Source organism: Elephas maximus, chromosome 22 (genome assembly GCF_024166365.1).
Source record: "Elephas maximus indicus isolate mEleMax1 chromosome 22, mEleMax1 primary haplotype, whole genome shotgun sequence".
Taxonomy (NCBI): domain Eukaryota; kingdom Metazoa; phylum Chordata; class Mammalia; order Proboscidea; family Elephantidae; genus Elephas; species Elephas maximus.
Genome location: NC_064840.1, coordinates 848,526 through 875,118, shown reverse-complemented (window position 1 = coordinate 875,118; position 26,593 = coordinate 848,526). Strand labels below are relative to the sequence as shown.

Genomic DNA, 26,593 nt, shown 5'->3' with positions numbered 1-26,593 from the left:
GTGTCAGGTTTCTCTGCTCCTCCTTGTTTGCACGCGTTCTCTGTGTCGGACGTGGCTTTGTGGCTTCCGTATCAGTAAGAGGTGCTGCAGTAGTCTGTTTCCAGGCCGTGGTTTGCCTTTTCGTTCACTTGATGGCACGTTTTGGTGAGCAAGTGTTCTTGATTTTAGTGTTGTTGAAGTGTTACCAGTCTTGTTAAAAAAACCCTTTTACCTTAAGATAACGTGGGTGCTCCTGTATCGTGGTGTAAACATTGTCTTTACGCATGTTGATGTCTGTAATCCATCAGGAGTTGCTTTGCCCTCCCTCACCTCCAGTACGGTTGCTGACTGCCCCTGCTCTGTTTAGAAAAGCCTGTCTTCCCCTCGCTGATGGCCACTGCCGGTGCAGCCATAAATTAAGTGTCCTTGTAGGCCTGGCTCTTCCTGGGACCTTTGTGGTTTTATTGATGAGTTTGTCTGTTTTGTACCCATGCTGCACCGTCTGAATGACTACAGCTTCATGGGCATTGTTGATGCCCAGTTCACCAAGTCCCGCAGCCTTTGTCTTCTTTAGGAGGCTCTTGATGGTTTGGGGCCTTGGTGGATTCAGTGTTGAATGAGAACGTGGTGGTGGTACCTCTGCCTTGATTTTAAAGGGAACACTTCCCGGGAATGGCAGTCTTCTGGGTTGGTTGAGCCAGACTTGCTTGGTTCATATCTCACATCTGTACCCACTAGCTCTGTGACTTACGCCCTCTGCCTGCTTGGTTTCCTCAGTTGTGAAGCAAGGAAGAGTTGTTTCCTCACGGTGTGGTCCTGAGGACTTAGTGATAACATGCAACGTGTGCAAAACCTGGCCAACTGGACGCACTGCTGCAGCCACAGCTGGTCCCGCTCCTCGTCAACCCGATTATTCTTATTTTTTGTAGGTGGAAGTTTACATAGCAAATGAGTTTCTCATTCAAAAAGTTATACGCAAATTGTTTTGTGACATTGGTTGTAATCCCTGCAATGTGTCAGCGCTCTCCCCCTTTCTACCCTGGGTTCCTCGTGTCCATTCGTCCAGTTTTCCTGTCCCTTCCTGCCTTTTTGGTGTTACTTTTGGGCAGGTGTTGCCCATTTGGTCTTGTATACTTGATTGATCTAAAAAGCACGTTCCTCACGTGTATGTGTTTAGCGTCTGGTGAATTCGAACTGCCAACCTTTTGCTTAGCAACTGAGCTCTTAACCACTGTGCTGCCAAGGCTACATGTTTGTTTCATAGGCTTGTCTAATCCTTGGCTGAAGGGTGAACTTTGGGAGTGGCTTCAGTTCTGAGGTAGCAGGGTGTCCAGGGGCCATGGTTTCAGGGATTCCTCAGGCTCTGTCAGACCAGTGTGCTCTTTTTTGTAAATTTTTATTTTGTTCTACATTTTCTCCAGCTCTGTCCAGGACCCTCTATTGTGATCCTTGCCAGAGCAGTCAGTGGTGGTATTGCTCAGCGTCTTATAAGGCTGGAGTCCACGTGCCACTGGGCTGCTGCTTCTTTGGAGGCTGGGGGGCTCTGCTCTGAGCCCATCAGGCTGTTGCTGACCTTGGCTCCTTACAGGACACGACCAAGGCCTCCCTCTCCTCAATGGTGCTCAGCAGCGCTGCGCTCAGCTTCCAGAGGTGCCCGTAGTCTTTGCCTGAGTCTCGTTCACTCCTTTAATCCCTGTGGCCAGAGAGAGCCCAGCCCCTTTTGGGGCTCCCTGATTCTGTCAGGCTCACTGAGCGAGCATAAAGCTCCCGCCTTAAGTCATCTGATTGGAGACCCCGTTAGCAGCTGCAGATCTCTCTGCCCTGTAAAGAACAGTCACGGGAGTGGCACATGACTGTCATATTCAACAGACAGGTCTCACTCAGCAGGAGGGGGTGACATAAGGGGAGCCATGAGGGGTCAGAGTTCTGTCTAGCACAGTCTTCTTCTGTTCAGATTCTTGTTCTGTAACTTTTCGTATGTCAGAGTATTGCTGTCACTCTTCAGATATTTCTAGCCTAGTTACCTGTGGAGTCGCTGTGAGTTGGGATCGACTCAACGGCAACGAGTTTGGGGTTTTTTACCTACTTGTGACCACGTGCTCTCTAGAGTATCCTTTTCTGGAGTCCCAGCATGCCCTGTTCACGTGTCTGGGTTTGCCGAGGGAGCGTGGGACCTGTGAAGCAATAACCCAGCAGTTGGTGCCTGAAACCACACTCAGTCCGCTCCTGTCTTTGGGTTAGGAGTTTGGAGCAGCTAGGCTGGAGATGTGACTTGGTGGGTGGGAGGCGACCCCAAGGTGGCGCACCTACCTGCGGCTGGGTCCTCTGCTCCTCGCCACGTGGACTTCTGTGTGACAGCTCGATGTACTCGTGACGTGGCAGCTGGTTTTCCCGCGAGCAGGGCAGATGCTGCAGTGCTTTCTGTGAGCAGCCTTGGGGGCCCACAGTCAGGGCTGCGTAGTGGGGCAGGGCCCACAGGGTATACCCGGAGGTGGGGTTGGGGACTGCCCTGGAGGCTGGGGGGCCCACAGTCAGGCCTGCGTAGTGGGGCAGGGCCCACAGGGAATACCCAGAGGTGGGGTTGGGGACTGCCCTGGAGGCTGGGGGACCCACAGTCAGGCCTGCGTAGTGGGGCAGGGCCCACAGGGAATACCCAGAGGTGGGGTTGGGGACCGCCCTGGAGGCTGGCTGCCACAGTGTCCTCACGACGCTGTGTGTCACCCATGGCTGGGTGTGCCCCCAGGAGCCACCTCAGGGCTTTGTCTTGTAGGTGTCCACAGTGCTTAGAAGCTCCACTTCAGTAAGTCCTTTTCTATCTAAATGAGGTCTTTTTTCCATCGTTATCTTCTGCCTGGTTGTTGTTTGTTAGGTTTGTTCTAAGGCTTCTTGCCACATTATCTTCTTATTGTAAAGGTTTTCCAGTGGCTTCCCCTATTTTGTTTTTTCCTAGTTATATAGCATTATAACATTTTATTCACACAGAAGAGTTGAAAGGATCTTACTGTGACATTCATCTCCCCACCGTGCAGGTTCCACAACGAGCAGTTTGCTGTACGGGCTCCATCACGTATCCGCCTTGCTGTCCATCAGTCTGGTGTGGTCAGTGTTTTAATTCACGGACACATGAATTTAAAGGGTTTTATTAGTCTCAAGTGGACAGTGCCTTTAATATTGTTCCTTTCCAAAACCAAACCCAGTGCCACTGAGTCGATTCCGACTCATAGCCACCCTATAGGACAGAGTAAAACTGCCCCACAGAGTTTCCAAGGAGCACCTGGCAGATTCGAACTGCCGACCCTTTGGTTAGCAACCGTAGCACTTAACCACTACGCCACTAGGGTTTCCATTGTTCCTTTAGAGTACTTTTATTTTGAATATTTACAAACGTATTGAAATACAATGTACATACAGAAAACTTCACATATCCTAAGTATACACCTCAAAGTGACCCTACCCTGTTAGATATAACAGGAAACATGTTTGAACACGAATCTGGGTCCAAGTTTCTGATTATTCTCCTGGATAGATTCATTAAGGGGGGAAATAGCGAGGTTAGAGAATATTAACTTGTAGAGCGCTCATCTTTCCGTATCAGTTTCCAGAAAAATTAAGCCAGTTCATCCCATTACCAGTGGTGCATGAGAGGGTCTGAGTCAGTGTTCTTCCAGCATTACTGTTTTAAAGATGGTTGCTGATTTGGTAAAGGACAGCTGTGCACTGTCTCATTTCCAGAAGTGCTTGGTCTAAAAGAAGCCCCTATAATGTTAGCCCCTTTGTGCTGTTTGTGACCGTGACGTACTCCAGAGCCTTTGCCCTTTGTGATTGGGGCTTTGGTCTCATCAGTTGGGGTCAGGCCTTTATACAAAAAACTTAACAGCTCATCATAATTTTCGAACACTTTTTCTGTTTTTTTTTTTGATTGTTTGAGCCTTTTTTGACATGTTTTGTGTTTTTATGTATCCATTGTTTCCCATCAGTGGTGTTCATTTTTTGTATTTTTATTACCCTATTAGGTGCTACTGTACATTTATTTCAGAAATATTTTTTTGTTCTTTTATGAACAATAATTGAGTTTCCTTTCTTATTTCCAGAGATTTTCACTTTACTTTATAAAGAAGGTATTTTAGACTCTGTCACTAAAGGGCAACCATTTTAGTTTTTAGAGAAAATAAACGTGTTTTTAGAAAATACGCTTTTCCCAAGGAATTACACATGTGAAAGGACGCCTTGTCGTTTTTCCTGTGGCTTTCCTGGCTTTGTTCTCTCCCAGGGAAATGACTGGATGTTGTCTTACAATACTGATCTTTGTTTGTGTGATCTTTTCCAGCTGAGTTGCCCTTACTTGATTTGATGAAGTTGTATGAAGGTGCCTTCTTGCCAAATTTTCAGTGGCCCCAACCCAAACCCGACAGTGAAGAGACAAGCGAAGAAGAAGGTAAGTTTCTAGATCTTGAAAGACTTCAGTCTTTCAGAGACCAAAATGCTTTCTGTGGAAGGAGGCTTAAAATGAGACTTTTAAAATTACCTTCATTTTCGTTTGATGAAAGAAGAAATTGCACATGTATTTAATATATGATTTTATATTGAATAGTTTTATTAAATTCTGTGCTTTTTGTTTACTAAACTTGGTATAATTTTCAGAGCACTTAATCAAGTTGTGAAGAACGTAGAAATATTTTTCTCCAGTTTTACAGGAGTCGTCGTTTTATGGCCCTAGATTTTTATTGTGTTTATCCATACTGGGCTGTTGGATAACGTGCCAGTTTTGAGGAGCTTCGTTTACGTTTCTTAACCGTTCCAGATGCACACACAGGACACACTTACAATGGCTGGTGAAAAGCAAACCAGTGTCCACCTCTTCCTTGTTCTCATTCAGACAGTTCTTGTTATTAGAAATACATGCATATGGGGGGTGGGGTTGGGCAGGTGAGTGGGGGTCCTGGAGCGGTTCTTGGAGCAGTGGGTAGCCATCCAGACCCTTTCCTGGTCAAGACCTGCACGAGAGAGACCGTCCTCTTCTGTGCCTGCCTGTGCTGCAGAGACGGCTTTAAGTTTTCCTTTCTTGCTGATGGGGGGAGATCATGAAGTCCTCAGGTACCTATAAATCTTCTCCTAGTCTGAGTTCCTGATGGCTGTGGGATACCTTTCAATTAATTGCCAGGTTATTTGGGGGCAAATTAGACTTGAGGGCTTTCCAGAATAGCGCTGTATTTGATGGTTGCATGAGTCCCTGTGCGTTTGTCCAGCTGGCATTGGCAGGTGTATGCAGGTTGAGAACGCACAAAGGATGACTGCCCAGATCTGTATGTGAAGTATTTGGGTTCGCTGAAGTTTTTTTTCTGTTTTCCCTTTGACGGTGAGTTGCCCCAGCAGCCCCCGCTTCTGTTCACTGCATTGTTTTTTGTAGATGTGGAAGACAGCCCGAGAGACCGGGAGAGCCGGAAGGATCTGGTCCTCATAGATTCCCTGTTCATCATGGACCAGTTTAAGGCTGCAGAGAGGATGAGCATCGGAAAGCCAAACACAAAAGACATCGCGGAAGTGACCGCCGTGGCCGAGGCCATCCTACCTAAGGGCAGTGCTCGGATCACCACCTCGGTGAGGCCCTGGGCTATCTTTGCTCCTTACTTTTTCTTTAATTGTGGTGAAAATCACATGACATAAAATTAACCATTTTAAAGTGTACGATTGAGTGGCATTTAGTACGTTCATTCTCAGCGATGTGCCGCCATCACCATTGTCTAGTTCCAAACATTTTCATCACCATGAAAGGGGCCCCTGTACCCATTTGCAGTCACTCCCCACCCTCTGTTCCCCCTGGCAACCACGAGGCTGCTTTCTGTCTCTGTGGCTTTATCTTTTTGGACACTTCATATGAATAGAATCCTGTAACATGTAGACTTCCGTGACTGGCTTCTTTTACTGAGCGTAATATCTTCGAGGTTCCTCCACGTTGTAGCACGTATCAGTATTTCATTCTCTTGTGGTTGAATAGTATCTATTGTGTGGGTAGACCACATTTGTTTACTCATGAGTTGATGGACAGTTGGGTTGTTTCCACCTTTTAGCTGTTGGGAATAGTGCTGCTACCGATATTTGTGTACAAGTGTTCCTTTGCACCATCTGTCTTCGGTTTTTTTGTGTATGTACCTAGGAGTGGAATTGCTGGGTTCTATGGTAATTCTGTGTGTAACTTCTTGAGGAACTGCCACACTGTTTGCCACGGCCGCTGAACCATCTTGCATTCCCACCAGCAGCGTACGAGGGCTCTGATCGCTCCGCATCCTTTCCGATGCTAATTGTTTTTCTGTTTTTTAAATCACCATCATCACCACCCTAGGGGGTGTGAAGTGGTGTCTCATTGTGATTTTAGACATTGGGTGTATTTCTAAGTCATGAGGAAGGGTTTTCATACTGTCAGATAAGCTCTTTTTCCCTAACTATGAGGGTTTTTGGGAAACAAATTACTGACCTTTCCCTATTTTCGGTGACTCACTTTGAGGCTCCCTCCTGGGTTTGTCCTATAACCAATGGGATTTCATTGTTGAGAAAGCATCGTAAAGCTCTTTAAAAAGGAAGTCCCTGCTTGGGGTGTGTGATTGCAGGTGAAGTATAACACCCCATCTCTGTTGTATGGGGTGCTCCGAGACTACCAGAAGATTGGGTTGGACTGGCTGGCCAAGCTCTACAGGAAGAGGCTCAACGGCATCCTGGCTGATGAGGCAGGGCTCGGCAAGACCGTGCAGGTGATCGCCTTCTTTGCTCACCTCGCCTGTAACGAAGGTAGGAGCTGTCGATTGTTGACCAGTGCGTGTCAGCTAACACTCACCAATAGGCGTATGTGTCTGACGACTTTGCTCCTGTGGTCTGGTCCAGGGCCTGAGCAGAGCTCAGGAAGCGCTTGCTGTATGAGTGAGGAAACACTAGCTCAGGGTTAGCATTGGATTAATTTGCCGTTATTCAGAATCTGACATAAGTACACAAGGTGTCCAGCAGGCCCGCGGCCACACCGGTGACCTGTGGAGCCACGCTGTTGTGTGAGCAGACGGCAGAGCAGGCAGCAGCCTCCGTGCTTTCCCTGGGCTGGTGTGAGTCAGCGTAGCCCAGGCCTGCTCGTACCCGCCCCTCATCTCAGCGCTGGGGCCCCGCTCACGCCTGCCCCGCCTCCTGCCGGGCTTCCTTCTCCCGGGCGGGCGGTGTACTCAGGCTGCTTTGGGGCACGAGGCCACGGGTGCCCGTTTGGCCTCCCCACTCCAGCCCGGCACAAATTCGGTGGCCCTGGGGCTCCATATCACAGCACAGCTGCAAAACTGGAAGAGTTTACCACTTTACCCAGAGTGCTATTTATCATTCAAGGAAATTTTTGTTCAGAAAGTTCTGATAAACTCACACAAAATAAGAACTGCTTACAAAGTCGTCATTTTATTTTTCCGCCGTCTCCTGTGGTGACCGCCTTTGACAGCAACGTGCGTGCGTCCTCTCAGCCTGCTCCCCGACTTAGAGACGTCTCCACATACAAGGCACGCGTGGAGCACCGTGCTTAGTCTTATTTTTCCATCGTGTGTCTCCCTGGGCCACAGGCACACCTCCTGGGCTTGCTGTGTGCTCCCTACCAAGGATGTCATACCTGTTAAAGAGCCCATTGTCCATTTATGTTTTTTCTCTGAATTTTCTGTTCGTGTCCTGTGTTCATTTTTCTCCTGAGTCCTTTTTTAAGAATCTGTAGCGACACTTTGCGTATTAGCAGTGATGGGTAGCTGTGTGGATTGCAGATACTTCCCCAAGTCTGCCCTTTCTTTTAGCGTGTTTACGTTTCATTTATAGTACAGAAGTTGAAAATTACTATGTGTGTATTAGTCTAATAATTTTAAAAAGTTCTTACATTTCAGAAGGATGGAGTTGAGAGTGGTTATTTGGGATGGTTTGGGTGTGTTCATAGTATGTGTCTCCCTGGATGGTGAGCCCTGTAGACAGCTGTCTAGATCACCGGCTGGTTTTGGCGGTATTACAGTAGTAACTGTCCCACCCTAATATTTGCTGTAGTTGTGCATAACTTCACTGGGCACATGCTGATTAGGCTTCTGCGGGCCAGCTCCTTGACTCGACAGATAGTATCATTACACTGGAGAATCCCGTGTCCTTTTCCTTGCAGGTAATTGGGGCCCCCATCTCGTTGTTGTAAGAAGTTGTAACATACTCAAGTGGGAGCTTGAGCTGAAGCGTTGGTGCCCTGGGCTAAAGACCCTCCTGTATGTCGGGAGCCACAGGGAACTCAGAGCCAAGAGACAGGTACTTTTTTTTTTTCCTGAACGATATAAGATATTATGTTCTTTTTTTTTTATTATTATTGTACTTTAGATGAAGGTTTACAGAAGAAACTAACTTCTCATTGAACAGTTAGTGCACATATTGTTATGTGACTTTGGTTAACAATCCCACCATATGTCAACAGTCTCCCTTCTCGACCTTGGGTTCCCTGTTACCAGCTTTCCTGTCCCCTTCTGCCTTCTAGTCCTTGCCTCTGGGCTGGTGTGTCCCTTTAGTCTCATTTTGTTTTATGGGCCTGCCTAGTCTTTGGCTGAAGGGTGAACCTCAGGAGTGACTTCAGTACTGAGCTAAAAGGGTGTCCGGGGTCCATACTCTCAGGGTTTCTACAGTCTTTGTCAGACCAGTAAGTCTGGTCTTCTTTTGTGAGTTAGAATTCTGTTCAACGTTTTTCTCCACCTCTGTCCGGGACTCTCTATTGTGATTCCTGTCAGAGCAGTCAGTGGTGGTAGCCGGGCATCCAACTAGCTGTGCCGGACTCAGTCTGGTGGAGGCCATAGGTGATAGGTACTTTTTAAAACAAAACTGAAAAGAAAGCCATCTCACTTTTTACGGAAGGCAGTCTCAAAATGACAAGACGTGTCTGTTAACGTACTTAATAGAAATTGCTTGCTTGTGAGATACCCTCCAAGCTGTTTCTTGATTCTAAGGGATGGATAGACCACCCACAAGGAGGGCCACGCCAGCAGGTGGCCAGGTTGCACGCAGGGCTCGCTCACTTCCCAGGAGCAAGGGACTCTCCTTCCAGAACTGGAACGTTCCCTGGAGTGCTGCTGTCCTCCTCACCTGCAGGCCTCTTGACGGCCACCACCCTCAGAGGAGATCTGGGGTGTCCACATTCTGGATTATAACTCAAGCCCTATGTGGTCCACCAGAGCTGTCAGACGCGGTGCGGCTTCGAGACAGCACCGTTGGCTTGAATAGGCCTGTGAGTGGACTGCTGAGTCCGACTTTTCTTATGATGTCATCTGTGTAGAAATGTTTAGGGATAAAGTGAATGTATATTGACCAAACTCTTCATTGATAAAATTGGGTGTATCATTGGACTTTATTGTGTTGTACTTACTGAAAAAGTGAGTACTTTGGGATGTGTTTTCTTTAGCACCTCTAGTTACTAATTTGTTTTAAAAAAGTTTAGAGCGCAGTCAGTTGCAACATAGATATAATCACATTTCCTGTCATCCTTCAAGTACATTTGCTTCTCGCTTGGGTTATATGGAGCCTTGGTGGCACAGTGGTTCAGAGCTTGGCTGTTAACCACAAGGTCAGCAGTTTGAATCCACCAGCTGCTCCTTGGAAACGCTGTGGGGCAGCTCTCCTCGGTCCTCCAGGGTCACTGTGAGTCGGAATTGACCCGACAGCAACAGATCTGTTCTTTTTTGGTTTTGGATTATACACCGTAGAAGTTAGTTCTGCTTGAGGAAGCTTGGTGAGAATCTCTGTCTTCCAGATAACATTGCGAATGCCTCTGGAGCTGCGTTACCAGTTTGTCAACAAAAGTGCTTTAGGCACCTGGAGGAAAATACAATTCAGTTGTAAACTCAGCCGTTTTCTGTGTGGTAAAAAGCAAGTTATTAAGAAAAATGACTGAAATACTCTAGATGGGAACCGATTATTTCAGTGTTGAAAATTTTCAGACATGATCTCAAGTGTTTCTGTTCTGTGAAGTAAAGGGTTAGGAGGACTGTTGAAACCTTGTTCTCCGCCCACAGGAGTGGACAGAGCCCCACAGCTTCAATATCTGCATCACATCCTACAAGCGGTTCTTCAGGGGCTACCACTCCTTTGCCAAGGTGCGGTGGAGGTGCCTGGTCATCGACGAGATGCAGCAGGTGAAGAACATGACCGACAGGCACTGGGGAGCCGTCTTCAACCTGCACAGGTTTGTACACCCACAGGGCCGCCCACCAGAGCCCCCTGCTTTTGTCCTTCAGTGTCGTTGACACGCAGGCGTGGGGCGAAGAGGTTTAGGGTTGTCTTCCAATTGTAGACTCACCGCTCACCTTTGTTTGAACGTGTAGGGCTGAGGGGACCCCAGAGCTGTCGCCCCTCGGTCCATTTCCTCAGCTCCGTTGAACCCTGTTCCCCTGTTCCCTTCCCTAAACGTCTCCGTAAAACAAGTCTGCAGCCAGCCGTGCTCACCAGCTTCGGAATTCAGTGCTGTTTCTCCCGTCTCGTTTGTAGTCAGCAGCGCTTGCTTCTGATAGACGCACCTTTGCACAACACCTTCCTGGAGCTGTGGACCATGGTGCACTTCCTCATTCCGGGGGTCTCCAGACCGTACCGGAACTTCCCTCTGAAAGCCCCCAACGATGAGAACCAGGACTACTACCACAAGGTGGTCATCCGCTTACATCGGGTACGTGGTCGGATGACCTCAGCTAGTTAAAGGTACGCACCACCTGCTGCTGAGCGTAGCACTGGCATCTGGAGAGAAGACAGTGGTGGTGTTGTGTTTCCAGGTGACCCAGCCGTTCATTTTGAGGAGAACTAAGAGAGATGTGGAAAAGCAGCTGACCAAGAAGTATGAGCACGTGTTGAAGTGCCGCCTCTCCAGCCGACAGAAGGCCCTGTACGAGGACGTCATCCTGCAGCCTAGGTGCGTGTACGGATGCCAGGGGTGCTCTGCTTAGCCCTGTGTTGACGCCGTGGCAGTGGTGAGGGTGGCTGTCTGTGAGGGTCTGGGGGCTGGGCAGGGCAATGAGCAGATGCAGCAGGTCCCTCTGCTTGTCCTGCACCTTCTGCCCTGTGCCCTCAGAGTCCTGCTGCTCACTGCGGTCAGTGGGGCAGCCTGGCATCTGTCCCCGCACCCTTTGCTCTCTGGGTCAGCCTCGCAGTGTTTCCAAGTGTAGGCTGCCTTAGAGTGTGTCTTCTGATGCACCGGCTCCCCTCACGGCCCCCAGAGGCCGGGATGTAGGCCAGCCACGCTTGCAGGCAGGCAGCCAGGTGGATGACTGCCCCAGCGGGTCACTGGCCTGGCTTGCAGGCACCACCTCCCGCTCTCCTCTTGCCAGGCCACTCCCGGCAGACCCGAGCAGAGCGCGCCCCCCTTGACCTTTCCTGCTGCTTGCTGGCACCTGCTTTGGTTCTTTCCTTGAGGCTCTCCATTTTCCTGAGTTTAGATGGAAAAACACCAAAAATTGAATTAAAGTTTTGAAAGTTGTTACGTACATTTGGATTCGGTAATTGCACTCCTCTGTGTTCAGTGTGTAGTGGTGCCATCCAGTGTCCCTGCCAGCTGCTGTCCTGAATCTGCAGTGCTCTGCAGTGGCCCCGGGTCTGCAGTCTGGACAGCTCGACTCTCCTTGGCTCCTGAGGTCTCTGGTGGGAAGGAACCTGGCGACCCCAGAGAAACAGGACCTCACAAGCGATGCCGAGGCGACAGTGTGTGTGTGTGCATTATACAGAGGGAGCCAGGCCACGTGTGACTCCTACCCTCCTATGATGGGCCAGGGACTGGGTGCTGTCTGTGCCTCTCTTCTCCCCATAAGCCAGGGCCTCTGTGAGGATGACAGGTTTACATACAGGAAGTTCCCAGGATAGTGCCCGCACACAGACCTTCAGAAGGTTTTGCTGTGGCTGCCTGCATGTCGTGCTGGTTCATCTTGGGGAGTCGTAGGGCTGGATGAATGTGTGAAGTGCGCACCCCTGTCCACCTGCAGGCCCATCCCACCACTCTGCGGTCAGCCCTGGTCATTCAGTCAGGTGTAGGGGCAGCTGGCCACCTCAGAACCCCAGTGTGTCCTTCCTTCCCAGTCACCACAGGCGCTCTGTGCGTGGACAGGAAGAACTGTGCAGTGTTGTGCTTGCGTGCCAGCCAGAGTGTCCAGTAGGATGTTGGAATTATCCTTGACCGCTCTGGTCAGATACTGATGTCAGCGTATGGGGAGGTCTCAGCTAAAGGAGTTGCAGCTGCCGTGTGTAGAGCTAGTTCTGCAGCTGGTCTGTGGGGCGAGCAGCGCCCATGTCTGCTCCCTCGTTCTGCCGCCCTGGCGTCACATCTCTGTGAAGGGCCACGGGTGAACCAGCGAATGTGTACGGCCCTCGTGGGGACCTGTGCCGACGTCATTCACCGGATCCAGAGAAAGCCTACTTGTCGTTATGTTTCTGGAATGAGAAGGATGGGCAGTGAAGGGTCCGTGTGGTAAAATGCATGCTCAGGTTGGAATGTTCCGTGTGTTCTCTTAACCGTGCAGCACTCAGGAGGCCCTGAAGAGCGGGCACTTTGTCAGCGTCCTCAACGTCCTTGTGAAGCTCCAGCGGATCTGCAATCACCCGGGGCTCATTGAGCCCCGGCGGCCCGACTCCTCGTACGTCGCGGGTTCTCTGCAGCACTGGTCCGCCTCTCTGGCTCTGAAGGCACTGGAGAGAGACCTTTGGAAGGTAAGTTGAAAATTCGGAAGGCAGGTCACTGAGCTCTTTCCCAGGCGCATCGTAGGCGTGGCGTGTCGTGGAAATGGTTTCCTGACAAGGTTTGTCCTCTGTTTTGAAATTGCCTGATCCCAGACAGTATTTAGCAGAATGTGTGATGTGCTTGCCTCTAAGGTTAGAGACAGATCGTCTTGGGGGTATTGGAGGAGAGATGTTACAGAGTAGCTCACTTGGTGCGTGTTGTTTAACAGCTTTGCTGAGGTAAGTCACGTACCATACAGTTCACTCTCTGAAAGAGTGCAGTTGAGTCTGCTCTTAGAGTCCTGGAGCCATCTCATTATCTAAGAGCATTTTCATGACCCCTAAAAGAAGCCCCATACTCATTCATGATTCCCCACACCCCCAGCCCTTGGCAAGCACTGATCTGCTTTTTCTCTGTGGATTTGTTTGTCCTGGACATTTTCTGTGAAAGGGGTCATGTAATATGTGGTCTTTTTGTAACTGGCTTATTTTCCTCAGCGTGTTTTCAAGGTTTACATGTTGTAACACGTATCAGGATTGACTTCTTTTGTATAGCTGAATAGTATTCCATTGTCTGGATGGGCCACATTCTGTCTGTCAGTTGGTGAACATTTGGGTAGTTTCTGCCTTGGCTGTCACAAATAGTGCTGCTGTGAGCACATTTACAAGTCTGCGTGTGGACATGTTTTCATTTCTCGGGCGAACATGCAGGAGTGGGATTGCTGGTCGGATGATGGCTTGTGTCTGCCGCTTTGAGGGACAGCCGGCCTGTTTTCTACAGCACGCACTGTTTGCATTCCTACTCCCCCTTTATGGGGTCGTCTGTCATTGACCCTCTGTCCTGCTGGGTGTGTGTTGAGCCGTCATGGTCTCAGGCGTGGTCCCAGGGGAAGCACTGGTGTGTGGCAGTGGGATTACTGTCCCAGCTGGTGTGTGGCAGTGGAACCACTGTCCCAGCAGGTGTGCGCTGAGCCATCTGTTATGGCCTGGGCATAGTCCCTGGTGTTGGGCTGAGTCCTGTGTCCATGACTGCGTCCTCCCTGCCACGTGTGTCCATCTGTCACTGGGACTCTGGCGGGCTGCCATCATCGCCCTGGAGCAGGCTGGGCATGGATCCTGGGTGCCTGCGATGAGCCCACGTCAGCCTCTGCTCACACCAGCCCACTTGGCTCTCCCCAGCTCACCTCCTTGTTCTGTTGTCTGTCATGCTGTTCAGGCTGGTATCTTCTAGTCTCTTCCCTCTGCCTGCTGCTAAATCCTCCCCATGCCCACCATCTCTGGGGAGAGCCACATGCCATTACTGCCCATCTTAGAGAGCCCGGCCCCCTGCCCAGCTCCCTGCAGGGCCTGTGCTGGGCGAGGCTTTCCCATCAGGACTGTCTCGTGGTTCTCAGTCATGTGCTCTTCCTACCACCTCATGTAGCAAGAATTTTTTTTTCCCTTTTTTCCTTAGGAAGCAGACCTCTCTGTGTTTGATCTTATCGGGTTAGAGAATCACCTCACTCGCCATGAGGCAGAATTGCTGTCAAAGAAAAAGGTGACACGGAAGCTTCTTGAAGAGATCTTCACCTCGCCCCCACCATCAGCCAGACCCGTTGCAGTAAAGCTGAAACCGAGCAGGTATGTGGCTTGTTGAATCTAAAACATAAGCTCTTCCTGCCTCTCCACCCTGACTCTGTTGTTGGACTGCTGCTGTGTAAAGCCGCCCTCACCACTCTTTCTGCCAGTCCTCAATCAGCTCAGGGCAGGCAGGGGCTGTGGCTCCCAAGGGTGGCGGGAGTCGAGGCCCCTGACTGAAAGACAGTGTGTAAGGCCCCCGGCAGTGGACCTCTCACACATAGGAGGCCTGGGCTATGTGTGGGTTTCCCATAAGGACCCAGGGCTGCAAGTGGTGGAAGGAAGATGCTCACTGGGATGGATATCTACTTCTGGAACTTTCCTGATGGCCCTTGGTTATGTGAGATCTGCTACTTAGAGAGTGCGCTTGGCACACAGCACCTCCCTGAGCCAGCCGAGCAGCTGCGCGTGTGCCTTCTTGATCAGGATGTCGGTGTCTTTAGCCAAGCCTCGGGGTTTGGGAGGGGTGCCTGGGAAGGGGCCGGGGGTCTCCCCTGGGCCTGGATAGCCCACAGAGTGGAACTCGGCCTGGTGCCTGGGCAACAGAGTTTTCCCAGAAGATGCCCAGATGGCAAGTACAGAGGGGAATCTGGGGCTCGACTGGCTTCACTGTGGTGCTTACAAACCATCAGTGGCTTTGCAGGTACCACAGAGCTGGTGGGACAGAAAACATGAGCTGATGAAACCAGAACACAAATGAGTCAGGAGGGGCCCACCCCAGTGAGCTGGCAGCCAGGGGTGGAATATGTGCAACCCTGTGCTGGGGTTTTTAAGCCACAGAGAATAGAGAAAGTGGGCAATTTAGAGCTGCAGCCTGAGGGTGGGTGTAGGCTGGGGAGCAGTATGAACCATTTGTGCCTGGGAACCACTCTCGCACACTCTCTCGGGGGAGCTGAGTCCTGTGGCACACACCTGGGGCAGGGCTATAATCTTCTCCCCGTTCCTTGTTTAGGCTGTGCTCCTGGTGCCCCTGCCCACGGCTGCCCTGTACACTGTGAGGGCTGGCCACCCATGCCCCAGTGTCTCATGACTCTGTGTGTCTCCCTGCCCGGACCGTGGGCATCTAGGTTGTTTCAGCCTGTGCAGTATGGCCAGAAGCCCGAGGGCCGCACTGTGGCCTTCCCCAGCACCCATCCGCCCCGGACGGCGACACCTGCCGTGGCCCCTGCCGCACCTCAGGGCCAAGTCCGAGGACGGCCACCCATTGCCACCTTCTCTGCGAATCCGGATGCAAAAGGTACGCACACACGGCCTGCTGGCTGGCAGTGGCCCAGCTGTCTACAGGGCAGCACTGCACTCTGGCCCCTCGGCGTGGGCAGTGTGCTCGCCCTCCAGGCCAAAGGGCCACAGACATCCTCAGGTGGGGTGTAGACCCTTTTTCCTTAAACTAGATTTTTCTCCTGTACAAAAATGTCACTTAGCTGGAGAACTGTTTATCTGGTGATGAAGTGGACATTGACAAAACGTTTTCTTTTGCGTGGGTAGATGGCTGTTAGGGGCGCTTGAACGCTTCTGAAAGCATGTTCTCACTGGGCTTTGTACCATCATTTCACCTAGCTCGATTGTTACTTTGAACCAGGGATACGATTAAATGGCAATAAAGGTAATAGAGATACTGTTAACTTCCAAACAAGGGGTTGTCAGTATTATTTCCGTTAGGCCTTTCTAAGATAGAAATAAGAGTTCAGAACTGCCTTGTTGCAAAATTCCCTGTAGAGATAAGAACGGAAGCTCTGTTTATGCTACTGGGTATGTGTTTAGGAGAGCATTTCTAATTGACATGAATGCTCGCTCGATGGGGCGACTTCAGTACTTCTTTATTTGCACCGAAAGACGTACTGATTGGCTCCAAGTGAAAATAACCGACAAAGGTATAAAATTACATCTCTCTCACCCCGTGAGGAGTACTGGGCCTTTTCTTCTTAAGAGAGGGCTCCTCAGTAGAGAAACAGTATGAGAGAATGTTCTTTTTATTTCTTTGAAATTCGGGTTTAAATATTGCATTTTGTCAAGAACCTTTAACAGCTTTGCGCAAACACACCTTATTGATTGCAGCGGCGGCCGCACAGTGTCAGCCACCTCAGGCCTCCTCCAGTGCTCCGAGACACCAGCCCGCCACGACCTTCACCTCCGCAGCTAGCGCAGCCCATCCTGCCAGCCTGCGGGGCCCGGCCTCGGCCCCGGCCCCTGGCCCGTCCCCGTCCCCGGCCCCCGCGCACACCGCCCCGCAGAGTGCTCTGCCCCCGAGGCTGGTGCTGACCGCCCAGGCCCAGGCTCGGTTGCCGAGTAAGTGGCCTCACCTTCCCAGGTCTCTGCCCTCTGACCCAGAGGAGTTGTTCCGTGAACACTGGCGTGAGTGAGGGCCTTTGCTGTCCACTCCTTGTCTCTCCCTGGCCTGTGCTGGGTGCTGCCTGCAGCAGCTGCAGCCAGTGAAGGCAGGCGCGGCCCCTCAGGTCAGCGTCCCAGCCCTTCTTTACCTGTCCTTCTCTCTCCTCACTCCCACGTGCTCCCTCTGCTGTCCTCACGCCGTCCTGCGCTGCTGAGTGCGGCTGACGGTGCTCACACTGACGTTAGTGCAGCCTCTGTCCCCTCAGTGGCCGGCTACCCTGGGGAAGCGAGGTCTCCTGAATGGAGGCTTCTGCTCACTCTGCCCCAAAGCCACTAGTTCTTCTAGTCTCTCACTTAATACCAAATTTAAACATGGAATGAGCTACTGCTCAACTGAGAAATTTTGTAACTTTAATAACTAAACCACACCAGTCTTAATAATTTTTTATTTTTTAATGGCACAACTTTTTACTGTGGCCACTGCGATTAGCGTGCCCCTGAGTCATTCTGCCATGGAAGGTTCCCGAACGTCACATCTTAGGATTGTGTCGTTTCTTAGATGCCACCTCAGGGACGTTGGTTCTTGGTGTTGAGGCCTTTCTGGAAAGAGAAGAGTGAAGCAGTGGCATGAGGAGATGCTGGTGTCAAACCCATTTTCTCTTGTGACAGGTCTCTCTTCCACTGCCAGTTAGAGGAAGTGCCCCGTTGGTTTTCCCAAGGAAGGAAAAAGCCCTTGCATATCTCACGTTTTCTAGGTCTAGTCATGTCTCCCTGGGACGAGAGTCGTGTGGCTGTGCCAAGGGGGCTCTGATTGGATTAGGGGCCTGTGTACTGTGGGCAGGACTGCTTTTCATCCTGGCCTGTCTTCACTTGCTGTACGCTGAGGGGGACCAGCAGGAGACCCATGTTGATATGGCGAATCACGGTGCTGCCTTTTTCAATTCCCTCCCTGTTCATAGGTATCTGTGGGCAGAGAGCTTCAGACCAGCATTTCCTAGTCTTCTACTAACTCTTCTCCTTACAGTTTCACTAATAATTTTGGCATGGGTTCTCTGGGGAGGAACATTTAGGCTCGAAAGTCACCCACGGGGAACGAGCCTCATCAGCCTGGTGCTCAGCTGTTGCCCAGGGTTTTCCTCTGAGAAAGGCTGCAGCTGAAATCTCCTCAAAAGGTTGTCCTAGCCGGGGTGAGGCTTCACAACAAACACTATAGATCACATCCTACCGTCGGATGTATGCCAGTGAGAAATTGTATTTTAAAGTTGCATCTGTGTGTTTGTTTGTACATCTAAATACGTTCCCAAGTTTCAAAAGGCTCTGGTACAGCAGAAGATAGTTGCCTGTCTGCGTAGTCTGTAGAGATACAATCTCACTTGCCTCTGTGAGCTCAGTTGTGAGCTCAAAATTTTTCACGTTTAGAAAATTCTCTGAAATTCAGGTGTATGGGAGTTTCCGAGAGTATTACAGATACAAATAGATTTCTGCTATTTTTGGTGTTTGCTGCTTTTCTTATTGTTTGGGGAGAAAAGTTAAGTGTTCCTAAATAGCTCGTTAACAGTATTAACATCTGATATCCAGAACCCCTACGGGTTAGGGGTAAACAAGTTGACCATTAGGCTCTGATGTTAATTCCTAATTGCTTTCTCTTTTCTGTGGAAACAGTTTTTTTTTTTTTTTTTTTAAGTGGTAGAAAGCAGTCTGGGTGCATGTCTCGGTGACACTGGAGCCCACTGTAGACGGTCACCCTGCACAACAGGTGGCCGCAGCATAGCAGGCTCCCCGCTGCTCGCAGCACGTTTTTAATTCCCCTCGCCCTCTGCGTCTCCACAGGCGGAGAGGTGGTGAAAATCGCTCAGCTGGCGTCCATAGCAGGGACGCAGAACCGAGTCACGCAGCCCGAGACACCCGTGACGCTGCAGTTCCAGGGCAATAAGTTCACCTTGTCACACAGCCAGCTCCGGCAACTCACGGCGGGCCAGCCCCTGCAGCTGCAAGGTGAGAAGTAAGCTGCCGTGACGCCCACCGTGATGGCAGGAGAAAACCCGCCGGCAGCGCACTGCCTGTGGAGATCCCAGCCTGCTGCGTCAGTCCCGGCTGAAGCCCTGGACCTGCCACGCAGAGCGGGTCGCTTGGCCGCTCAGCCTCAGGCCTCAGGCTGTCATGTGCATATGGTGCTGGTAATTCTTACTGAAAGGGACGGTTGAGATGGTAGACCGAACCGCTGGGTTGTGTGGTACCTGAAGAACCTTAAGTAAATAATGGCTGTTTTTGTTATGCATCCGTTTGAAAAGAGACTCCTATTTTTAAATTAAAATAAGGAGATTTCTAATTTTAGTGTGAGATGAATTGTCCTAAGATGTCAAAGGATTAACACTTCACATAGGAGAACTTGGTCTCTGTCATGCGTGGACTATAACTCTCACCCCTGGACCTTTGAGAGCGGTGCCCATTACTCGTCCCTGTTCCCTAGAGAGCAGGAGTCAGAGGTTTGTCCAGTGACCACACAGCCCCAGCCCCTCTGCCTCTTCAGCCTCTCCTCTGCTAGGTCAGGACTTGCCTGCCGTGGGGAGCCCCCCTGAGGGGTGGCAGTGGCCGTGCCAGGGGAAACGCTCTGTGTCAGCGCCCTGGGGAGTCCTGTGGTAGCTGGGCCGCGCAAGGCCCTCAGGACACCTGCAGGAGAACCCTTTGCCATGTGGGCTCCGTAGCTCCCCACTGTTTGACCACAGGGAGGGCCCTCTTTCTGTCTCTAGCAGATGCTGTTTTCCTGGAGCACACCTGGGGCACAGCCTCCAGAGTCGCTGAAAGAGTAGAAAATGAGCAAGCAGCTCCTGAAAACCAGGGGCATTTGGGTCAAAACATTTTTTTAGTTTCTTGTCATCCCAGCCCGGCAGGGCCTGATGCCATACTTAACCACCCTGTTGCCAGCATGGCCAGCCACATGGCAGGCTCCGTGCCAAACCCCTGTACTGCCTGCTGAGCAGGGCTCAGGGAGTCAAGGAGCCCAGCACCAGGCCCCATCGACTGTGTTGCTTAAGAGTTTTCCATCCTCACGGACAAGATCTTTTCGGTCCTCTCCCAGGAACTAAACCACAAACTTGTTTTATACTTGAGTGCAGTTGAGTGCTCGTTTTTTGTGTGGTCCATGCCGTGTGGCTGACAGACGCCCTGTGGTGAGTGATGGCTGCGTGGCTTGACTGACGGCCTACAGTGTGACTGATGGCCGAGTGGCTGATGGACTGCCTGTGGTGTGACTGCTGGCTGCGTGGCTGATAGATGGCCTGTGGTATGAATGATGGCCGTGTGGCTGACAGACACCCTGTGGTGAGTGATGGCTGCGTGGTTTGACTGACGGCCTGCAGTGTGACTGATGGTCGAGTGGCTGATGGATGGCCTGTGTCCATGTGATTGCAGGCAGCATGGCTGATGGATGGCCTGTGGTCTGACTGATGGCCATGTGGCTGACGGATGGCTTGTGGTCTGACTGACGGCCACATGGCTGGCACACGGCCTGTGTCCCTGTGATTGCAGGCAGCATGGCTGATGGATGGCCTGTGGTCTGACTGACGGCCGCGTGGCTGATGGGCTGCCTGTGTTCCGTGTGGTTGCAGGCAGCGTGCTCCAGATTGTGTCGGCCCCTGGGCAACCGTACCTGCGCCCTCCGGGCCCCGTGGTGATGCAGACCGTGTCGCAGGCAGGGGCTGTGCACGGCACCCTCAACGCCCTGGGAGGAAAGCCCCCGGCCAGCGCCCCAGCTCCCGCGCCCTTGGCCCCACAAGGTACCGTGCGCTGGGCAGGAGGAAGTTCCTGCCCTCGTGTTTCTTTCTGGTGTCCTCTGGCTTCCAAGGTAATTGAAAGGAACGTAGGTGTTTCTGACCCTGAACCTTCGGGTGCTGCATCCTTCTGACATGACTTTTCTCGTAGTCTGAGCAGGGCCAGTCGCCTCTGCAGCTGGACTTGTGTCTGGTTTCTGTTTTAACCCAAGCCTACCGGTAGCATGAGAGATTCTGCGTGTCATCTGGGTCATGAGTGCACCCAGCGGCAGCGTTGGGTGCTCCGGGAGTGGATCACCAGCGCGTGTGTCCCCTAGGGGTGGGGCCTGTGCCCTCACCTTTCTGGCCCTCCCCCATGCTCTTCACCTTCCAGCACCACTCTGAGATCATGCCTGGCCTTGTCCCCGTCGGCCCTCCCTGGCCGGGCTTCGCTCCCGCAGGGCGTGCCCTGAGTCAGAAGCCCTGGAGCAGGATGGCTGTGACGAGGGTGCCTCTCCTGGTCCCTGCCAGCTGACCACCCAGTGGTCGTTGCTCAGCTCCACCCCCATCTCTAACCTGTGTGTGATGCTGAGGGGAGCTCTGCTTGCTATGTGTTCCTGCGAGGCCCTGCCAGGGGATGCTCTAGGACTGCAAGGCCGGGGGGCTCTGCTCACCATCTCGCTGGTGGCCCCACTACTCTGCACCCAAGCAGGCCACGGGCTTTAGTGCAGTCATTTCTCCTCTCTAGGTCGTCCCACACCCAGGCCAGCTCCATCCTGCCCTACTGGGGACGCAGAGCCACTCCTGTTACTAGCCCGCCCCAACAGCTCTACAGTGGGGAAGTACTTTCCTGGGAGTGTGTTGCTGTCTTTCTCAGGAGGCACACAGGGTAGGAAAGACCTTGACAGATGGGCATTATTTCTGAGCACGTTGGTTACAGTGAGGTCTCTTGAGCTCAACACACCCAACCACGGTTGTCACCCTCAGATGGACTCCTCTGCGTCTTCTCAGGGCATCTCCGTCCGCCTGGGTGCACAGTCGTCCTCAGGTGGATCCCTCCATAACTTCTCAGTCAGGGCACCTCCATCCGCCCAGGTACACTGTCACCCTTGGGTGGACTCTCTGTCTTCTCAGTCAGAGCGCCTCCGTCCACCCAGTTGCATTGTGACTTTCAGGTGGACTCTGGGTCGTCTTCTCAGCCAGGGCACCTCCATCCACCCAGGTGCACTGTCACTCTTGGGTAGATCCCTCCATGATTTCTCCTTAGTCAGGGAGCCTCTGTCCGCCCAGGTGCATTATCACCCTCAGGTGGACTCTGCGTCTTCTCAGTCAGGGTGCCTCCGTCCACCCAGGTGCGCTGTCACCCTGAAGTGGACTGTGCGTCTTAGTCGGGGCACCTCCTTCCACCCTCATGCACTGTCACCCTCGGGTGGACTCTGCGTCTTCTCAGTCAGGGCACCTCTGTCTGCCCAGGTGCACTGTCTCCCTCAGGTGGACTCTGCTTCTTTTCAGTCAGGGCACTTCCGTCCATCCAGGTGCACTGTCGCCTTCTGGTGGACTCTGCATCTTCTCCTCAGCCAGGGCGCTTCTGTATACCCAGGCGCACTGTCGCTGTTGGGTGGATCCCTCCATGATCTCTCCTCAGTCAGGGCGCCTCCGTCCACCCAGGCGCACTGTCACTCTCGGGTGGATCCCTCCAGGATTTCTCAGTCAGGGCGCCTCCGTCCACCCAGATGCACTGTCACTCTCTGTAGCTCCTTCCGTGACTTCTCAGTCAGGGCGCCTCTGTCCGCCCAGGTGCACTGTGACTCTTAGGTGGACTTTGAGTCTTCTCCTCAGGGCGCCTCCTTCTACCCAGGTGCACTGTCACCCTGGAGTGGACTCTGCATCTTCCTGGTCAGGGCGCCTCTATCCACCCTGGTGCACTGTCACCCTCGGGTGGACTCTGCGTTTCCTCCTCAGTTAGGGCACCTTTGTCTACCCAGGTACACTGTCACCCTCAGGTGGACTTTGCATCCTCTCCTCAGTCAGGGTGCCCCCGTCCACTGAGGTGCACGGGTGCAGAAAGCCTGAAAAGTTGCCACCTCGCATCTGACACCGGCCCTCGGCACACTACCCTCCCCACTGTGTGGGCACTAACCTTGCACTGGCTCCGCCTCACGCCACTGGGCTCTGGCTGTCCTGGGGCAGTGCAGCTAAGGCTTTCTTGCTGCATCCCAGCCCCTTCAGTCGGGGCTCTGGGCCTGGAACCAGGTGAGAGGCTCTCACTTGCCACCTGACACCCTCACCTGGCACCCTCATGTGGCCTATTTCTCTAGGATGCCTCCGCCTGCTCAGCACACCTCATTTCCATGGCCAGGAGCTCAGCCTTGCACGCAGGACTTCGGCCAGGGCAGTTCTGTCTTGTGGAAATGCTTATCTGTCAGGTCAGTGAGAAAGACAGACTTGCATGCAGCCAGGTGGCTAAAGAGGTGCTTGGACTGAAAGGGTGAGACCAGCACTCCAGGGGGCAGCTGCCACCTCTGGGCTGGCGGAGTGGGGAGGCAAGAGGAAGAAAAGGAGTGATGATAGCCTTAAAGCTCGGGGGAGGTACCTGGAGCAGGACTCTGCGTCTGAGGAGGGCCAGCGGCTGCTGTGCTCCCTGCGAGGGCAGGATGGAGCTGGTCTGCGGCGGGAGGCACTCTGGAGAGGGAAGTGACCTTGCTAGAGCCGACAGCCTGCTGTGTGTGGACAGTGCAGGGCCTCCAGTGAGTGGAGCTGCTGAAGCCCATCCCTGCCCAGGCCTGCCCTTCATCCTCATGTCCTTACAGAGGCCACAAGGGCAGTGCTTTACAAATCCCTGTTTGACTGTGAGAACACCGCCCCAGCGGGCTTTCCCAGCTGTGAGCTTCACCAAGCAGCATGGCTCTGATGGTGTGCCTTTCCTCCCAAGCACTGGGAACTGAGCATTTCGTCTTGTTCCTCATGTCCTTCCGACACGCGCAGCAGACACCGTTTCTCTGAGTCTCGTCACCATACATCGAAGTCATTAGCTCATGATCATGTAGAAAGTTCTTATCACTGTGCAGAGGGGCAGCCTTGCACTTCTGTGTGGTTGGGCTGTGTGTAGGAGAGGCCCCGGCGTTCCCACAGCTGTTCCCTCTGCCCCCTGCCCCCTCTCCAGCAGCCCCTCCGCCTCTCCTGGCTCCATAGCCAGCGCCCACCCACTCTGCTCCTACCAGGCAGGCAGAGCGTGTTGTAACAGTGCAGATGAAGTGACGATGCTCACACGTCTGCCCTCCAGGGCTCTCGGCCTTCTCCAGTGACTCGGACCATAGGCCCTGTGCTCTGTGGCCATGCGCTTGCTCTGCCCCTCACCCTCCTGCCCTGGCTCCTGGCTTTCTCTTGGCCTTAGGGTGCTGCCCTGTCCACTTGGGCTGCCCTGGGCTCTGTGCAGCCCCACTCTCCTTTGCTCGCTGTCCAGTTGAGGACCCGGCGTTAGCATTTTCACGGCAACCCTTCCCTTCTTGGTGCCTTTTACGGCTGGAGTTCTGTGTACTTGTGTGGTGGCTTATTTAATCTTCACTTTCCCTGTGGCAAACTCGCGAGAGCAGGCCCCAGGCAGTACTGATGACGACGTTGCCTTTCTTGAGTTTATCTATTCTGATTGTTCTTGGAGTAAGCCTTGCTTGCTCATGTGAATTTGCTCTTGCGATGTACTGCTGTCTCTGATTTCAGAACTCTTGAATGTTTTGCATCTGTTTCCTTTTTTGCCTCTGGTGGTGGTGAAGTCGTAGTTACCTGTGGCTGAGTCAGGACGCCTCCTGTCTGTGTCTTTGTTGACATGTGTTCACTGTCCTTCCTGAATGGTGTAGGGCTGTAGTGCCAGAGGTCGTGCCAGTGCAGACAAGTCCCCTGGATTGGTGGGGCTCCTTTCTGACCCTTTGCTTTGTGTTTTCAGTCAGTGTTCCAGGCCGAGTGGCAGTTAGCCCCATGGCTGCAGGAGAAGCTGGGATGGCCCCCAAACCGGCCTCGCCTCTTGGTGCTCCAACCCAGGTACCACCCACTAGATGCGACCATGCTGTCGCCTTTGGGCACTGCACCCACTCCTGCTCCCAGAAGCTGTGCCCTCCACACTATACGTTGGCATCGTGTTGGTTCCAACTCACAGTGACCATACAGGACAGAGTGGGACTGCCCCACAGGGTTTCCAGGGAGCCGCTGGTGGATTCTAACGGATGGCCTTCCGGTTAGCAGCCAAGCTCTTAACCGCTGCGCCACCAGGGCTCCAACACGTTTTCTGTCTGACAGAATTTTGATTTTAAAAACACACATCTGCTGATAAGAGAAATGAAACAGGTTTATGGTCTGCCACGCTTTTGTACTCTTCTGAGAGTCCTAGGCGTGAGAAATGCTCACCTGTGGCTCCTGTTGTCTTCGCACATTGGCAGAGGGCGGCCCTGGCTTTCCCCTCACCCTCTGTGTCCCTGTCGCACTCCGCACATTGGCAGGGGGCGGCCCTGGCTTTCCCCACGCCCTCTGTGTCCCTGTCGCACTCCGCATATTGGGAGGGGGCGGCCCTGGCTCTCCCCGTGCCCTCTGTGTCCCTGTCGCACTCCGCACTTTGGCAGGGGGCGGCCCTGGCTTTCTCTGCACCCTCTCTGTCCCTGTTTCATGCAGATAAAGAATCGTGTGTGTTTGTGTGCCCTCTCCAACAGGCCACCACGCACAGGGGGCCCCAGATAAGTTGTGAAAAAGGTGATTTGAAGGGCGCTTCTCAGATAACTGTTTTCTCATCACTGTTTCCGACAAAGGAGGAAAGGGCCAGACTCCTGAAGGAGAGGTTGGATCAGCTCTTCCTTGTCAATGCAAGGCGCTGCTCCCGAGCACCCATCTACGGCCGAGACCTGCTAGGGCTCTGCTCCTTGGCCATGCAGGGTAGGGCGCCTCGGCCCAGGTCTTGTGCCAACGACCACAGGAAGGGGGCAGGGCCCTCAAGTAGCAAGAGTGACCTGATTTTGACGCTGAGCCAACGTAAAGAATCCCTGCAGGATGTTATTGATAGGTATGTTCACCTGCGTAAATACGTCCTTAAGTGTATTGCACTCCGACAATTAGCTTTCATGGTTGTGTTGTGGACACTCCTCCTATCTCCAGAAGTTTCTCTGTGAGTTGTCACATCTGTTTTGAAAACTCCTGGGGTATTTGGCTTTATGGTAAGATACACCCTGTTGTCTGGGGTCTGCTGGAATGACTTTCTCTGGCGCCCACCTTCAGGAACGCCTGCAGGCCCTCCCCCTGCAGGTTGGCCTGCTCCCCTAGGCAAGGTGCGTGTCCTACCCTGGGGGGCTGCTTCAGGTGAACTTGGGCGTTCCTTGTGCCAATTTCTGCATATAGATAACAAGTAATTGTTGATGATTTTGTCCATTTTGCTCTTTTAAAAGCATAGTTTTTTGAAATAACCACGTGAGGTGTTTAATTTTATGAGTAATGTGTATAAACAACTAAGAAACATGGTTTAAAAGAGAAAACAATAGCCCAAGTGTACGGTTTCAGTCACTGATGCTCGTTGCTTCAGCAGGATTTCTAGGTTCAGCTTCAGATAGCATTTTCTCCTCTTCCTTGTTTCACTTCTTGGTTGAGAGGCGATTCTCACGCTCACTCCATGTTTACACAGGGAGCCCCACGGGCCCTGTGCTCGGCTCAGCCTGCAAGATGGGTCTCTTTTAGGTCGCTCAGACCAGAAGCTGAGTTTGTGGGCAAAGTGAGTCCAGAACAGCTCCCAGCTCTCCATCCTAGCTTAGCGACCTCTTACACTGACGCAGCTCTCATCTGTCCTCCCTTCCTTCTTCTTCTTCTGATATGGCAGACAGCTTTTTATATGGATACAATTGGTAGCAAGTCATAGAAAACCTAACCAGGTGGCTCGTACAGGAAGAGATCAGCTGGCAGGTGACGTCTGCAGGTGGACGGGTGGGCTCCAGGTGGGTAGGTGGAAGGCTTGGCAGGGCCTGGCCTCCTGACTCTGGCTTCCCTTGTGGGGCTGTGGCTGGAGCAGCTCTGGTATTCACCTCTGGACCAGCCAGGAGACAGTACCTGTGTCCTCAGACTCCTGCAGGAGACAGGTGTAGGTGGAGTGTGCCACCTTGGAACCAGCTCCTGCAGTTGGGGAACCCTTCTGGTGGGTTTAGTCACTGTGTGGAGTGGAGCAGGGTACCCCATTT

The 26,593-nt window shown here is 52.5% G+C and overlaps 1 protein-coding gene across 9 annotated transcripts in view; it reads left to right on the top strand.

Annotated features, from left to right (window-relative positions):
- Positions 1-26,593, top strand: part of EP400 (E1A binding protein p400) — an 87,423-nt gene that overhangs the window by 34,860 nt on the left and 25,970 nt on the right. For 7 of the 9 annotated variants that reach the window (XM_049865316.1, XM_049865314.1, XM_049865310.1 and 4 more), the window contains 15 exons: positions 4,307-4,414; positions 5,387-5,577; positions 6,585-6,762; positions 8,132-8,268; positions 10,017-10,186; positions 10,489-10,663; positions 10,767-10,903; positions 12,501-12,687; positions 14,150-14,316; positions 15,381-15,550; positions 16,369-16,599; positions 18,472-18,636; positions 20,250-20,417; positions 24,331-24,425; positions 25,184-25,434. In XM_049865316.1, the coding sequence (XP_049721273.1) occupies positions 4,307-4,414; positions 5,387-5,577; positions 6,585-6,762; positions 8,132-8,268; positions 10,017-10,186; positions 10,489-10,663; positions 10,767-10,903; positions 12,501-12,687; positions 14,150-14,316; positions 15,381-15,550; positions 16,369-16,599; positions 18,472-18,636; positions 20,250-20,417; positions 24,331-24,425; positions 25,184-25,434 (2,530 nt within the window). The remainder of the gene's footprint in view (positions 1-4,306; positions 4,415-5,386; positions 5,578-6,584; positions 6,763-8,131; positions 8,269-10,016; positions 10,187-10,488; positions 10,664-10,766; positions 10,904-12,500; positions 12,688-14,149; positions 14,317-15,380; positions 15,551-16,368; positions 16,600-18,471; positions 18,637-20,249; positions 20,418-24,330; positions 24,426-25,183; positions 25,435-26,593) is intronic. The other 2 variants (XM_049865318.1, XM_049865317.1) reach the window with 1 other exon arrangement.